The sequence below is a fragment of the Oncorhynchus gorbuscha genome, linkage group LG03 (genome assembly GCF_021184085.1).
Source record: "Oncorhynchus gorbuscha isolate QuinsamMale2020 ecotype Even-year linkage group LG03, OgorEven_v1.0, whole genome shotgun sequence".
NCBI classification, from domain to species: domain Eukaryota; kingdom Metazoa; phylum Chordata; class Actinopteri; order Salmoniformes; family Salmonidae; genus Oncorhynchus; species Oncorhynchus gorbuscha.
The window spans coordinates 28,844,245-28,861,400 of NC_060175.1; the positions used below are offsets into that span (position 1 = coordinate 28,844,245).

The following is a 17,156-nucleotide window of genomic DNA, read 5'->3' on the forward strand; positions in this document are numbered from 1 at the left end:
GTTAGTGCGTTGAACTAGTAACCTAAAGGTTCCAAGATCGAATTCCCGATCTGACAAGGTAAAAAATAATGTAGTTCTATCCCTGAACAAGGCAGTTAATCCACTGTTCTTAGGCTGTCATTGAAAATTTGAATTTGTTCTTAACTGACTTGCTTAGTTAAATAAAGGTAAAATAGTGTGCCTAGACTATATGTCATATAATTGGATGTATAAATCAAATAATATATACCTATATTGTCGACGTTCTTGTGATTTCTTAGATTGATTATTTCATGCATTAGCCCATCTTGCCATCGCTCGTCCATCATTGGATGGTGGTGTCATGAATAATGTAAATATTTTTCCAGACCCGGAAGATGGTATCGACGTATCTCTGTCTGTTTTGGTTGAGTCACCTCGGACCATGCCTTAACCACTGATGCCTTACTGTGTGGTTATAGGCAGAAACCAACTAGAATCATGCAAACTAACAGATAATTCTTGCGACAAACTAAGGCCTTATTTGATTATTTTTATGCTTACAAATGTTTAGATCTTACATCGGTTTGGCGGTGTAACGAACGATTCGTCAAAATGATGGAGGAAGAAATGGATAGGTTCCAAGTACCCCCAGTAACAGAGACACAGCCCTTGGTAAGTGTAATGTGTTGTTCAAATTATGTTGCAATTAAGCCTAGAACTACAATGTAAATGCGTGTACGGGTTGGTTTGTCGAACATCCTTGTCATACAGATCACCAGTCGCTGGCTGCTTGCTGGGGGTCCCATTCTATATGACAATGTCAATCAATGAACCCATTCTATATGACAATGTCAATCAATGAACCCATTCTATATGGCAATGTCAATCAATGATCCCATTCTATATGGCAATGTCAATCAATGAACCCATTCTATATGGCAATGTCAATCAATGAACCCATTCTATATGGCAATGTCAATCAATGATCCCATTCTATATGGCAATGTCAATCAATGAACCCATTCTATATGGCAATGTCAATCAATGATCCCATTCTATATGGCAATGTCAATCAATGATCCCATTCTATATGGCAATGTCAATCAATGAACCCATTCTATATGACAATGTCAATCAATGATCCCATTCTATATGGCAATGTCAATCAATGAACCCATTCTATATGGCAATGTCAATCAATGATCCCATTCTATATGGCAATGTCAATCAATGATCCCATTCTATATGGCAATGTCAATCAATGATCCCATTCTATATGGCAATGTCAATCAATGAACCCATTCTATTTGAAAATGTCAATCAATGATTTTATGGAGTCGTCGTTTGCATTGCTTCTGACCGATAACATTTGATTGAATGGCCATCGTTGAGATCGATTAGTCTTTAACTAAAGTGGTGACGTGTTATTTCTTGTGAATTGGGGATGGGGAAGAGCTCGCTTCGATATGTTAACGGTTGCTGCTGGTGGGGTGAATAGCTGTTGTCTCCGGCTGATGCATAGTCCCAGCCAATGATTTATATATACACTAGATGACAGCGATGTTTTGAAGCCACCGCGCCTCCATCTTCGCAAAAAATATTCTGGAAGCTTTAGTAATGCATACATAAGTCTACATTTGTTTTTGCCGTTAATTCTATTAGACACCTTAATGCACACCAGTGGCGGCCCATCATTCAGGGCAGGAGGGGCAGAGCCGCCTGTTTTTTGTTGCCTGTTTTACATGTTATTTTGGCATTAATACGTGTCACAAATCAGTTTGCAAACAATGTAAAAAAGTATACATGTCATTGAGTTAGAGGTCTTGTTGGTTCCAAACTTCTTCCATTTAAGAATGATGGACGCCAATGTGTTCTTGGGGACCTTCAATGCTGCGGAAATGTTTTGGTACCCTTCCCCAGATGTGTGCCTCGACACAATCCTGTCTCAGAGCTCTTCAGATAATTCCTTAAACCTCATGGCTTGTTTTTTGCTCTGACATGCACTGTCAACTGCGGGACCTTATATAGACTGCCGATTACATTGCACTCCATGAGGAGACTGCGTGGCAGGCTGACTACCTGTTACGTGAGTGCAGCAAGGAGCCAAGGTAAGTTGCTAGCTAGCATTAAACTTATCTTATAAAAAACAATCAATCTTAACATAATCACTAGTTAACTACACATGGTTGATGATATTACTAGTTTATCTAGCTTGTCCTGCGTTGCATATAATTGATGCGGTGCCTGTTAATTTATCATTGAATCACAGCCTACTTCGCCAAATGGGTGATGATTTAAAAAGCGCATTCGTGAAAAAAGCACTGTCGTTGCACCAATGTGTACCTAACCATAAACATCTTTGCTTTTCTTAACATCAATACACAAGTATATATTTTTAAACCTGCATATTTAGTTAATATTGCCTGTTAACATGAATTTCATTTAACTAGGGAAATTGTGTCACTTTACTTGTGTTCAGTGCAAGCAGTTTGGGTCGCCTGGCTTGTTGCGAACTGTGTGAAGACCATTTCTTACTAACAAAAACCATAATTAATTTGCCAGAATTGTACATAATTATGATATAACATTGAAGGTTGTGCAATGTAACAGCAATATTTAGACTTAAGGATGCCACCCGTTAGATAAAATACGTAACGGTTCCGTATTTCACTGAAAAAATAAATGTTTTGTTTTAGAAATGATAGTTTCTGGATTTGCCCATATTAATGAACCAAGGCTCGTATTTCTGTGTGTTATCATCTTTGGGATAGGGGGCAGCATTTTCACTTTTGGATGAATAGCGTGCCCAGAGTGAACTGCCTACTACTCAGTCCCAGATGCTAATATATGCATTTTATTATTAGTATTGGATAGACAACATTCTGAAGTTTCTAAAACTGTTTGAATGAGGTATGTGAGTATAACATAACTAATATGGCAGACAAAACCCATGGAAGAAATCCAAACAGGAAGTGAGAAATCGATTTTCAAAACAGTGCCTATTGAAATCCCTGTTAGTTATGGATGTGCTTGCACTTCCTAGGGCTTCCCCTAGATTTCACCGTCTTTAGATACTGGTTTTAGGATTCTACTATAAAGGAGGGGCTCATAGGAGCTCTTTTAGTGAGTGGTCTGGCAGAGAGCCTCGGCAGAGAGCAGAGAGCCTCAGCTCCCATTCCAATGCTTTCTCCAGACAATGAAATTCTCCAGTTGGAACCTTTGTTGATGATTAAAGTTAAAAACATCTTATCAGATTAGCTTGTTAAAATCCCCAGCTACAATGAATGCAGCCTCCGGATAAATGGATTCCAGTTTGCAAAGAGTCAAATAAAGTTTGTTCAGAGCCATCGATGTGTCTGCTTGGGGGGGGATATATACGGCTGTGATTATAATCGAAGAGAATTCTCTTGGTAGATAATGTGGTCGACATTTGATTGTGAGGAATTCTAAATCAGGTGAACAGAAGGATTTGAGTTCCTGTATGTTTCTTTCATCACACCATGTCTCGTTAGCCATAAGGCATACGCCCGCGCCCCTCTTCTTACCAGAAAGATGTTTGTTTCTGTCGGCGCGATGCGTGGAGAAACCCGCTGGCTGCACCGCCTCCGATAGCGTCTCTCCAGTGAGCCATGTTTCCGTGAAGCAAAGAACGTTACAGTCTCTGATGTCCCTCTGGAATGCTACCCTTGCTCGGATTTCATCAACCTTGTTGTCAAGAGACTGGACATTGGCGAGAAGAATGCTAGGGAGTGGTGCACGATGTGCCCGTCTCCGGAGTCTGACCAGAAGACCGCCTCGTTTCCCTCTTTTTCGGAGTCGTTTTTTTGGGTCGCCGCATGGGATCCATTCCGTTGTCCTGTTTGAAAGGCAGAACACAGGATCCGCGTCGCGAAAATCATATTCTTGATCGAACTGATGGTGAGTTGACGCTGATCTTATATTCAGTAGTTCTTCTCGACTGTATGTAATGAAACCTAAGATGATCTGGGGTACTAATGTAAGAAATAACACGTAAAAAAAAAAAAAAACTGCATAGTTTCCTAGGAACGCGAAGCGAGGCGGCCATCTCTGTCGGCGCCGGAACTTAGATGGAAGCCCTTTTTATCCCTAACAATTTTTTTGTTGGAGCTCAAAGTCTCCAAGTCACTATTCCGATCGTTTATGAACCCCTCGACCAAGCGTGTGATTAATTCCAAGTTTATACGCAGGCATTTTCATAGTTTTGAGTCACACCTTTGGCTTTCAACACCACGTGATTGTCTTTAGTCCTAAAATCATAGCTTTTGGGACAACAGGTGCACAATTCAGTGATATGGTCTTCATCTTAGAGTTCACTCGTTAAACCATCCAGATAGTTGATAAGTGGGGGGTTCCAATCACCTTGTTTGCTTACATAGACCACAGAGTCTGTGTCATGGTACAGAACCCACCTCTGAAGTTGCTCCATGTACAGTTCAAGTTGGCCATAGGCCGTGGTAAATGCTTCAAGAAACACATTTACATTACCCGGAGGTAGAACCCACTTCTTGTTACATCTCCATTGCACCAAGGCAATGTCTTGACTCAAGAATGAAAAATGTGAAATTTCTTATTGTTCCGAAAAAACAAATTCCAACAATCCTTCGGGGACTTTAATGATTGACGTTGTTAGCATATTGCATCTCTGTGATAGCTTCCCCCAAAGAGATTTTAAGTACAATTTCGACACATTTCTTTTGGTTTTGTTGACCTCTATTCTGTCATGGTCAAGAAGTATGCCTTCTCTGTCGTGATAGTCTTGAATGTACTTGTCTTTGCTCTCTTGATCTGTGACCGATGCAGGATAGCCTGAAGCCATTTGCTTGCATCTCAAGAAGGTCTTGATGTACTCTTTTAAAAAGTGTCTGATTTCCTGGAAAAGTTCCACACTTCAAAGATTTTGGCCACACTATACCCCATCTCTAGAGCCTTAGATCAAGAAAGAGCCTTGACAGTTGAATTCTCTGAGTGATCACAAGGGTTTTCCTGAAAAGAAGGTAGGAGTCATAGGCTCTAGAATTGTGCGCTATAAACGTGAAGTTTCTGTACTGGGGTTTTCTAAAGTGTTTTAGAAAGAGGAGTGCACAATTGGGCCCCTCTGCCGACCACTTATCACCCTCAAAATCATAGAAAACATATTTCTCTGAATGTTAATCTTCAGCCAAGGGCTGAATATAACACTTGTGTGGCACCTCTTGAACCACTTCAGCGTCTGCTTTTCAAAGGCAGCATTTGCAATTTTGGATGAAAAGCGTGCCCAAATTAAACTGCCTTCTTCTCAGGCCCAGAAGCTAGGATATGCATATATTGGTGGATTTAGATAGAAAACACTCTAAAGGTTCCAAAACTGTTAAATTAATGTATGTGAGTATAACAGAACTGATTTGGCAGGTGAAAACCTGAGAAAAATCCATTCAGGCAGTAGAATTTTTCTTTTTTTGTAGTTTTCTATTCAATGCCATTACAGTATCCATTGACATAGATCTCAAATTGCAGTTCGTGTGCCTTCCACTAGATGTCAACAGTCTTAAGAAATTGTTTCAGGCTTGTATTCTGAAAAATTAGGGAGTAAGAGCAGTCTGAACTTATTGTGGGAAGCTTGTGGAAGGCAACCTGAAAGTTTTGACCCAAGTTAAACATTTTATAGCCAATGCTACCAAATACTAGTTGAGTGTATGTTAACTTCTGACCCACTGGGAATGTGATGAAATAAATAAAAGCTGAAATTAATAATTCTCTACTATTATTGATATTTCACATTCGTAACTGACCTAAGACAGGGAATTTTTACTAGGATTAAATGTCAGGAATTGTGATCAACTGAGTTTAAATGTACTTGGCGAGGATGTATGTATACTTCCGACTTCAACTGTATATATATATATATATTATATTTATTGTTTTCAGCAATAGTAGCAGTACTTATTCAATTTATGAGAAGGTGTTACAGCAGATCACACACCACGGTCCGCATATCGACATGCCGAAGTTCTTCCACTAAAGGTCAGACCTCCACCTAGCATAGTGGCTTGCCGCTCAAGAACAGTAGTGGACAGATGAGCCATTGCCGACTATCGGCTTGCCGATGCTGCTGCTGGAGGCCCGACCGCTGCGAGCTGCTAACGTTGTGCCACCCAAAAAACTCTGGCAGACCAGCAGGTCATTGTTAGCTGGGACATAACATCAATTCTTTTATGGTACATTTTGCTTTTTTGTTTTACACTTACTGATCATTTCAAAATAAATTTCAATTCTATCTTTTAAAACAGTGTGAAGAGGGGTTTGTTCTCTGCCCACTTCATTTTATGGATAAAGAATCTGCCATTAAAAATAAACAAATTAACAATAAAAGTTCATTCAGGGTCCATATCATTTTGATCAAAATAAAACATAATATCACAGTCTTTCAAATTAACTTTAATAGTAGTTCCTTTTCAAATAAAATCTTCTAACTCACTCCAAATTCTTCTGACTTAAGAACAGTCCCAAAATAAATGGTCAAGAGTCACAACCACAAAACACATATGTGTTATCTATAGCTATTTTGAATCTGTGTATAATAAATGTCTTTAAAGGTGTGCTTGACTGCTGTTGTTATTGCAGAACGCTCTGATCAACCCTTAAAGAAATGGGTTTGGCTAAAGCTTAAGAGGGTGTGAACAATGCTAAATGGGTGTAGACAAAGAAGGGCTCTCCGGTAGTAGTACCAAAACATTCAAAGGCAAAAAGTTTATCAACTTTCAAAGCAAAATTACTTTCCCATTGTTCAACTGTAGTGTTTGATATACCATTTTGTATCTCTGCGTCTCTACTTTTATCCAATGTATAAAAAAACACAATTTTACATTTTGCTACTTAAGACCGATTTGAGCCGGTCGGTCACACATACCCATCAGCAACCACAGCTAATGAAATCACTGTAACCCTTAACAGGAAGTTGCAGTCTGTTCTGAAGTGGGTGGCCAATAATAAACAGGTCCTGAAGATCTCTAACACTAAGAGCATTGTATTTGGTACAAATCATTCCCTAAATTCTAGACCTTAGCTGAATCTGGTAATGAATGTTGAACAAGTTGATGAGATTAAATTACTTGCTGTTACCTTACATTGTAAACTGTCATGTCAAAACATATAGATTCAATGGTTGTAAAGATGGGGAGAGGTCTGTCTGTAATAAAGAGATGCTCTGCTTTTTTGATACAACTCTCCAAAAAGCAAGTCCTGCAGGCTCTAGTTTAGTCCTATCTTGATTACTGTCCAGTTGTGTGGTTGAGTGCGGCAAGGAAAAGCCTAGTTAAGCTGCAGCTGGCCCAGAACAGAGCGGCACGTCTTGCTCTTCATTGTAACCAGAGGGCTAATATAAATGCTACGCATGCCAGTCAATCTTTGCTAAGAGTTGAGGAGAGACTGCTTCTTTTTATAAGAAACATCCATGTGTTGAAAATCCCAAATTGATTACACACACACTTACCCCACCAGACATGCCACCCGGGGTCTTTTCACAGTCCCCAAATCCCATTTTCTTTTTTAAAGTACAGTATGAGAGCCAATATTGCATGGAAAAAATATTGCATTGAACAGCAAACCTGGTTTTAAAAAACAGATAGGGTAGTGTAGTGGTTAGAGCGGTGGACTAGCAACTGGAAGGTTGCAAGTTCAAGTCCCCAAGCTGACAAGGTACAAATCTGTCATTCTGCCCCTGAACAGGCAATTAACCCACTGTTCCTAGGCCTTCATTGAAAATAAGAATTTGTTCTTAATTAACTGACTTGCCTATCTTAAATAAAGGTAAAATTAAAATAAACAACACCTCTCCCCTATTTGACCTAGATAGTTTGTGTGTATGTATTGATGTGTAGGCTACGTGTGTCTTTAAAACATTGTTTGATGTAGTTCTATCCTTGAGCTGTTCTTCTTTATTAATTTTACATAAATGTGATATTTCAGTTTATATTTTAATATACATTTGTACAGAAAAAGAAAAACCTATTTTTGCTTTGTCATTAGGGTGTAGATTGTGTGTAGATTGGGGAGGAGAAAAAAACAACCATTTAATCAATTTTAGAATAAGGCTGTAAAGTAACAAAATTTGGGGTCTGAAAACTTTCCGAATGCACTGTATGTTATGTTTCATATTTTGTGTGGACCCAAGGAAGAGTAGCTTCTGCTTTTGCAACAGCTAATGGGGATCCTAATAAAATCCCAAAATGGAGGCTATATTTAAACAGTACCTGTTTAAATATAATAAACTGTGCTTGTTAAACTGAAGGCAGCAGAATGGGAAAACTGCAAGGGAGGGAGTTGTTTCAGGCCCTGCCTGCTGTGCCGGTTGTTAGTGGACTGTTGTTTCAGGCCCTGTCTGCTGTGTCAGTTGTTAGTGATCTGTTGTTTCAGGCCCTACCTGCTGTACCGGTTGTTAGTGATCTGTTGTTTCAGGCCCTACCTGCTGTGCCGGTTGTTAGTGATCTGTTGTTTCAGGCCCTGCCTGCTGTGCCGGTTGTAAGTGGTCTGTTGTTTCAGGCCCTGCCTGCTGTGCCGGTTGTTAGTGGTCTGTTGTTTCAGGCCCTGCCTGCTGTGTCGGTTGTTAGTGGTCTGTTGTTTCAGGCCCTGCCTGCTGTGCCGGTTGTTAGTGGTCTGTTGTTTCAGGCCCTGCCTGCTGTGTCGGTTGTTAGTGGTCTGTTGTTTCAGGCCCTGCGTTCTGTGCCAGTTGTTAGTGGTATGTTATTTCAGGCCCTGCCTGCTGTGCCGGTTGTTAGTGGTCTGTTGTTTCAGGCCCTACCTGCTGTACCGGTTGTTAGTGGTCTGTTGTTTCTGTTGTTTCAAGGCCTGCTGCCGGTTGTTAGTGGTCTGTTGTTTCAGGCCCTGCCTGCTGTGTTGTTAGTGGTCTGTTGTTTCAAGCCCTGCCTGCTGTGCCGGTTGTTAGTGGTCTGTTTTCAGGCCCTGCCTGCTGTACAGGGTCCCTGCCTGCTGTGCCGGTTGTTAGGTTGTTTCAAGCCCTGCCTGCTGTTAGTGGTCTGTTGTTTCAAGCCCTGCCTGCTGTGCCGGTTGTTAGTGGTCTGTTGTTTCAAGCCCTGCCTGCTGTGCCCCTGTTAGTGGTCCCTTGTTTCAAGCACTGCTGCAAATGTGTTGTTTCAATTAACCTTTTAGTTGTTAGTGGTCTGTTGTTTCAGGCCCTACCTGCTGTAGGTTGTTAGTGGTCTGTTGTTTCAAGCCCTGCCTGCTGTGCCAGGTTGTTAGTGGTCTGTTGTTTCAGGCCCTGCCTGCTGTACCGGTTGTTAGTGGTCTGTTGTTTCAGGCCCTGCCTGCTGTGCCGGTTGTTAGTGGTCTGTTGTTTCAGGCCCTGCCTGCTGTGCCGGTTGTTAGTGGTCTGTTGTTTCAGGCCCTACCTGCTGTGCCGGTTGTTAGTGGTCTGTTGTTTCAAGCCCTGCCTGCTGTGCCGGTTGTTAATGGTCTGTTGTTTCAGGCCCTGCCTGCTGTGCCGGTTGTTAGTGGTCTGTTGTTTCAGGCCCTGCCTGCTGTGCCGGTTGTTAGTGGTCTGTTGTTTCAGGCCCTACCTGCTGTACCGGTTGTTAGTGGTCTGTTGTTTCAACACGTCAGCCAGTTAGTTCCTTGCAGGCCTCGCCCATGTGGGTTCTCCACTCCGGCCTACTTTAGCTGGCTGTAACAGGGCTAGGCTTTTGGTGAACATAATACAGGGCTCTGTCAGTGGTGTAAGCCGACCAGTCAGCCAACCAGACCCTCAACCACCCAGCAGTTCTTGTCTGTGTCCCAAGTGGCACCCTATTCCCTTTATCGTTCACTACTCAAATGTAATTAACTTTTTTAGAGAATAGGGTGCCATTTGGGACGTTCTTCCCTCTCTCTTACCACTGGAGCTCCAAAAGGAATACCTTCTGTTCTGTCACAGACCCCCGGGTGCCGTCTTTCACAGAAAGCCACACTGGCCTACTGCCAGCTCAGCCTCGCCAGTAGAGTGCTCTGGCAGTGGCAACTGACCTAGCAGTGTCACAGGCAGGCACATATACACGTACACACACTGAACAGTGGCCTCTGTCACCGGCTTTCACCTCACGTGAGCAGAGCCTAACCTAAACAGTAAAATATAACCCCCCCCCCTATTTCCACCTGTTGTTATGCTGCAATGGTTTGCCTGTTTTGGAATTGCAAATAGGGCTGTAGTTTATGGAAGCTGATTTGTGCTGTAGGGGTCAAATGTAAAACAACCACAGCAAATCTTGAAATGTGAACACATCTAATAGAAAATGTCCTTATCAAACATGGGAAAAGTATCATCTGTTTTTGTTCTGCAGCAGGACCCAGCAGCATCCGACACCTCTGAGGCCGACTCTGACACTAGAGAAGGTGAGACGGTGGCCATGAACTACAAGCCCTCCCCACTGCAAGTGAAAATAGGTGAGCCTTATTATAGCATCTCCATAGTATCCCTTTTAATTAGTTAATTAAGTAATTCTCTCAGTCAGTAGTTCATCTATTATTTTGCAACAACGCTGTGTTCTGTGAGTGAGCACAATACATATTTCTGATGGGTGTATACAAAAGTGGGATTGAACCTTCACGGTTTTGATATTGTTTTTCTTCCTATTAGGCCACATGCAGCACTTCATGCATGAACCATGTAGAAAGGCAGGTTCTGCCAGATGCACTGAAGTTATGCAATTCTTCTTTGCCATGAACTGTATCTCTGGAACATTATTCCTTTACCACGTTGTGTGGAATGTTTCGGCATAGAGCTGTCGAAATAGGTTCTGAGTTACTGACTGATATTGTCATAGTTGAATATGAATATCTGGGCTGTTTCCTCCATGAATAAAGTTTTAGTGTATTTATCTTCCTGAGCATTGCTATGGTTGTTTGGGGTTTATTGGCCAAAGCCAATACCCAGATTCTGCTGGAGCCACATAAAGATCCTCTTCGATTGACAGTCTAGCAGTGGCAGGATGAATTTACTCACTGTATTCTGGGGCAACAACTTTGAAAGAGCAATGAGGTGACAACTTCCAATCCCATAACCATATCTCCCTCCCTCTGTCTCTCCTGCACTCAGTTGGTCAGCAGCACTGTGCTTCAGAGATTAAGTAAATAAAGTGTCAGGTTTATGGTAATTGGGCTTTGCATCACAATCATCTCTTGGCAGCATGGTTATTCTTTACTGCACTGCAGGGGAATTCCAATCACACATGCCACAGTGTGGAAGTCATATAGAGGTCAAGCCCAAATTTTACAATAACTACTGACATGCCCCTCCAGTAGGGCTAGGCTTATATGAGGTATCAATGACCACAGTGTTCTGTGTCAGCACAACCAGTGTTGCAGTGCAGTTGCCTACTTATATTGATTTGAGTCATGTTCAGGTGGAAGGGAGTGATAGACCTGAATGTTAACAAATACATTATAGACCAACTAAAGCAGGGATGGGCAACTTATTTCATTGTTTTACTCAGTCGATGACTAACTGTTGCAAGTTAGAATTTGGTTGTGCGTCAGCAGTTTTTCTCATGTTATGTCAGTCACTGACAGCCACTCAATTATCCCATGTCAGCTTAACAATTTTAGTTTGGTAAGTTAGTCTAGCAGACAGCTGTCTAAATTGAGTAATCATAGCCGAATTACCAGCCGAGGGGCCCCATTGATTTTGTTAGCCAGTCTCAAAATGTGTATAATTGTAGGAAATTTGCTGTAAAACAGTTAATTTTGCTCTCCCCATCGGAAAATTATTAGAATTGCATGAATTGCAGACCCGTGAGCAACTACGGCCCCTCATGATGAGTTCAGATTTTTTGTGGCCCCCACCCCCATCAAAGTTGCCCATCCCTGCACTACATTTTCTTTATTTTACCTTTATTTAACCAGGCAAGTCAGTTAAGAACACATTCTTATGAATAAAATAAAAAGCAGATGAACAAGCAAATAAATTGAATAAATTGTGGAAAAGGGTAGTAGTATTTCACCTGATACAGATCGAAAAAGGGGGATGTGGTTGACAGTCATCGTTTTACGTCAGATAGCAAAACGATTCGGTCTGCACTGAAACTGGAGGCTCTGAGTTGAGTACTGTGTGTTGAGCAGGAAGGACTCCCCGGATGACAATGGGGTGACAGTTTCATTCATATATATGATGGAATCTCCTGTGATTGGCAGAGAAACAGAGAGAGCTGGCCAGGAAGGGATCAGTAAAGAATAGCCCCATCAACCACCAACCAAAGAAGAACAACGTCATGGCCAGAACACGGTAACAATAAAGATCACACTATTGGTTTCCTGTGCTTTTAACATGCTCTTTTTATTATTTGTCCCGACGTCGTTTCACGGCAGCTTGGTGCTTGGTTGACTTCTTTTGTAACATTTTGTACAGTCCCTTAAATTCCAAATTCTATAACAAGTTAGAGAAAAGTTTGTCTGTAAACTCGTATGCAGAGAAAGAACAGCCATTCAAAGAATTTCTACACCAACCCTGCAAGGGGACAGCCAACCAGTGTTTATGATAACACTTAACATTTAAAACATAAACCATTAATATTTCAAACGGGGACTTTAGAAATGGTATCCTTGTGGATTGTGAATAATACATTCAGACTCACTTTAGTTGGAAAAACCTTGGGCCTGGTTCAGTCAAACCCACTAACAGGGGCCCATTCCCTTTGTCTGTAATCCTAGTCCCTGGGTGGATTATCAGATATGGTAGAGCAGCTCCCTCTAAACCCAGAGCCCCAGTTTATAGGCAGCAGCCACATTATTCTGAAGGCCAGAGATTACCCCAAAGCACACTAACCAGGCTAGGAGAGTGCTTAACCCTTGCTGTGGCTGACTAGGCCAGTTGCTGCTGCTGATGTTGAGGCTGGTTCATGGTATTTATAATATCACAGTTTTGTCCCAGATTTAGCCACGTGTCTATTGTATTCAAGAGATCAAAAGAGGAAACCAGAATATCATCATTTTGGCGCCACAGTAACTGGAATTTCTCAAAGATTTGACTTTGAGGAGTACCCCCATTTATCTTCTGCTAAATTTGATTACAGGGTTGGTGGCTCTCACCTCCTCTTCACACACCTCCTATGTTTTATGCTTCTAATCTCCAAGACTTTCTTCTCTCATCTTCTTTAGTTTGGTGGTGCCAAACAAAGGCTACTCCTCTTTAGACCAGACCAGCCCGGATGAGAAGCCCCTGGTAACACTGGACACAGACAGGTAACAGTGAATGTAATGTTACTCTGGGATAAAAAGAATCCTTATTGAAACAAATCTCACATCTTGCTAATGTCTTGGGCTGCTTTCTCTAAAACTCGCGTCCAACAGCCCTGTTCCAGAGGTCCACTGTGAGCCTTCAGCCTTTTAAAGCGCTGTCACAATGCATGGGGAACTACTTTCCTGAATTCCATACAGCCTGAAAGAGTAGCCCCTGCCAGAAAAAAAGAGTGACACGACTCGAGAAAAGTTTGCAGTTACAGCTATGCTCCGAGCCTCTCTCTTAGCAGGCAGAGGCATTCCCAAATGAGGGAAAATCTTCTCCCAGTGTGCCGGATTAAAGGGCTTGTGATTTGTACCGCCGGGTAAAGAGGCTCAGGGTCCTCCCTCCTACTGTGCTCCCAGTGCTCCCTGCACAGTGTAGTAGTGTGTGAGACAGAAGGTTTGTGTCCCAAATGGCACCCTATTCCTTCAACAACAACACAGGGTGGGGGACACATGAGTGCGTCCCAAATGGCATCTTATTCCCTTTATAATGCACTACTTTTGACACAGGCCCTAATCAAAAGTAATGCACTATTAAAGGAATAGGGTGCCATTTGGGACGCACTCATGTGTCCCCCACCCTGTGTTGTTGTTGTTTTTCATCATGTTCTCAGCCGATGGGATCTTCTTTACTGATCCCAGCTTTCAAATGATAATGTAATGTTCTCTCTCACTCACTCACTCACTCACTCACTCACTCACTCACTCACTCACTCACTCACTCACTCACTCACTCACTCACTCACTCACACACACACACACACACACACACACACACACACACACACACACACACACACACACACACACACACACACACACACACACACACACACACACACACACACACACACACACACACACACACACACACACACACACACACACACACACACACACACACACACACACACACACACACACACACACACACACACACACACACAGAGAGAGAGACACTTGTTTGTCTCCCTTATTCCAGCTATGCATGCAGACTCACTCCCTCAGTTAATCTCTTTCTGTTGTTCTCTCTTTGTCTCTCTTACACACACTCACACTCAATTTCACTCTCATTGTTGTTCTCGGTCTCCTCTCTCACACACGCTTTTGTATTATGTTATGTGCCCTTACTCGAACGCACACTAAGAAACACGTAAACACATGCATTAATACATGAAAGTGCATACAGTATGTGTTTGTGTTGAGGTTGTTGTCTTGAGTTTGTCCGTGTCTGATAGAGTTCAGCGTCATTAAGAATGCTGATCCTGACTCATTACTGGAGTCAGGATCAGCAGAAGGTTTCAGATTGTCTCTGCTGGTTGTCTCTGCTAGAATAAATTAATCCTTCTGAAATGTCAGTCTTTGTGGTACCTTATTATCTACTAGGGACATGCCTGGAGATATAAAATAAAATAACATAGCACTGCATTTTGATTTTCATAAATCTTTCTGGGAGAGTATACCCTGAAAAAAGTATCCGTCATTGTAAATAATAATTTGTTCTTAACTGACTTGCCTAGTTAAATAAAGAATAAATAAATAAATGTATCCCAAAATGAGTTTAAAGTTATTCTCTTTTTGTCTAGAAATTAAGCACCATAGGACAATATTGTTCTATTTACGGGTGTTTGACTTCTTTTACTGTTGCTATCAATCTTGTTTCTGTTGCCCCCTGGTGTTAGGGAGGTCCAGGAACCTTATTATTAATCTTTTCTTGTTTCAGTGATGATGACTTTGACATGTCCAGATACTCTTCGTCTGGATACTCCTCCGCCGAGGTGAGATGTCTGAGGGACCAGGTATCTATGCACTACATACAGTTAATTTCACCTCAACCCTGTTATAAGCTGTCATTGGCACTACATAACCTGTCATGACACGGTCCTGCTTATGTTAATTCCCATGGCCTTTATCCTGTAACCTGAATCTCATCTCTGACCACCATTCACTTTAGTCAATTTATAACTAAGGAGCTTCTATCAGTCATGATTTATCCATACATTACAATCAGCACTTGCTGACATCAATAATGCTTCATCACCATTTATTTCTATTCATATATTCATCTATACGTGTCTGTCTATAGATGTGTTTTAGTTGTCATTTTCTCCTTATTGTCTCATTACAGTTTAATCATTTGACACCATTACTTGGTGTTAGTTGTACGACTGACTATACAACGACTAGCACTAGCACGACCCATAGCAATTTTATAGTTCCGTATGTTGTACCTAAAACAAGTAAGATTTCAACTCAATAATGAGATGTGTGGTTCTTATTACTATGATTGTGAAATGATTATGTTTTTTTCCTCTGTCCCCTGCAGCAGATCAACCAGGATCTCAACATCCAGCTTCTGAAGGACGGTTACCGGCTCGACGAAATCCCTGACGACGAAGAGCTGGATCTGATCCCGCCCAAATCAGTCAACCCTACCTGCATATGCTGCCAAGTCACCACCTCCTCAGCCTGCCAGATCCAATAGCCCCTCCCACAATATACGCCATGAGTCCGCCCTCTGCAGTGAGCTCACCTCACCACTGGGGCGGCGACAGGGAGAAAGAATGCAATGATCGGAGGGGGAGAAAAAAACAGAAGAATAGGTCTATTGGAATTAGTGTGGATATGAAAAGGGTGAAAATGCACAAAATATGTACTCCTATGGTGGGACATGTGCGTACATTTTTTTGTTATGTTCCAGTGAGGTACTCATTTTTTTGTCTGAGTAGTATTCTTGGATTAAAACACAAGGACAAAAGAAGGACTCAAGAATGCAGTGTTTCCAAGATTGCCTGTTGTGGAATAGATCTTCGCCTTTGCATGTCCTGAAAGTCTTTGTTTCTGTTACGGTACGTATGGAGGGATTAACAGCCAATGCACTGTGAGCATGGGAAAATAACAAACATTTGATTGAACAGAATGAATAGTTGTCTAAGTGTGTATCATGTCCAAAATTAAACAACTTCAGCATTACAACATTTAAAAGATTTAAGGAAATACAGCTACATACATAAACACCATGGAATCACACATGTCTGGCAAGGTAGGCCACCAGCTCACAGAACGGGACCGCCAAGTGTTGAAGCACGTAGCTCATAAAAATCATCTGACCTTGGTTGCAACACACAACTACCGTGTTCCAAACTGCCTCTAGAAGCAACATCAGCACGTTAACTGTTCGTCGGGAACTTCATAAAATAGGTTTCCATGGCCTCACACATGCCTAAAATCACCATGCGCAATGCCCAGTGTCGGCTGGAGTGGTGTTAAGCTCGCCGCCATTGGACTCTGGAGCAGTGGAAATGTAAAGTTTGCTGGGAGAGGAATAATGGTCTGTGGCTGTTTTTTCCATGGTTTGTGCTAGGCCCCTTAGTTCCAGCGAAGGAAAATCTTAACACTACAACATACAATGACATTCTAGACGATTCTGTGCTTCTAACTTTGTGGTAACAGTTTGGGGAAGGCCCTTTCCAGGGCTCAGTGCACAAAGCAAGGTCCATACAGAAATGGTTTGTCGAGATTGGTGTGGAAGAAATTGACTTGCTTGCACAGAGCCCTGACCTCAACCCCATCGAACACCTTTGGGATGAATTGGAACACCGACTGCGAGCCAGGCCTAATCGCCATACATCAGTGCCCGACCTCACTAATGCTCTTGTGGCTGAATGGAAGCAAGTCCCTGCAGCAATGTTCCAACATCTAGTGGAAAGCCTTCCCAGGGGAGTGGAGGCTGTTATAGCAGCAAAAGGGGGACCAACTCCATATTAATGGCCATTATTTTGGGATGAGATGTTTGACGAGTGGGTGTCCACATACTTTTGACCCTGTACTTTTGACCATTTATATATTTTAGGTTAGTTGAACTGCAAAATGAGTTCTGATTTGAGGGGATTTGCAGTTGTCTTACTTCTATCCTCTTTCATTCTTTC

General features: G+C 42.0%; 1 protein-coding gene across 3 annotated transcripts; it reads left to right on the plus strand.

Annotated features, from left to right (window-relative positions):
- The first annotated feature begins 573 nt into the window (after positions 1–573).
- LOC124019349 (protein FAM219A-like) lies at positions 574–15,712 on the plus strand. 3 transcript variants are annotated; one of them, XM_046334671.1, is made up of 6 exons: positions 574–633; positions 10,293–10,392; positions 12,139–12,229; positions 13,102–13,185; positions 14,951–15,005; positions 15,554–15,712. In XM_046334671.1, the coding sequence occupies exons 1-6, from the start codon at positions 574–576 to the stop codon at positions 15,710–15,712; spliced, it is 549 nt and encodes a 182-aa protein (XP_046190627.1). The 3 variants fall into 3 exon arrangements, with proteins under 3 accessions (XP_046190627.1, XP_046190632.1, XP_046190640.1); XM_046334676.1 differs by having other exon boundaries at positions 577–633; positions 15,557–15,712; XM_046334684.1 differs by having other exon boundaries at positions 577–603; positions 15,557–15,712.
- Positions 15,713–17,156: the final 1,444 nt, after the last annotated feature.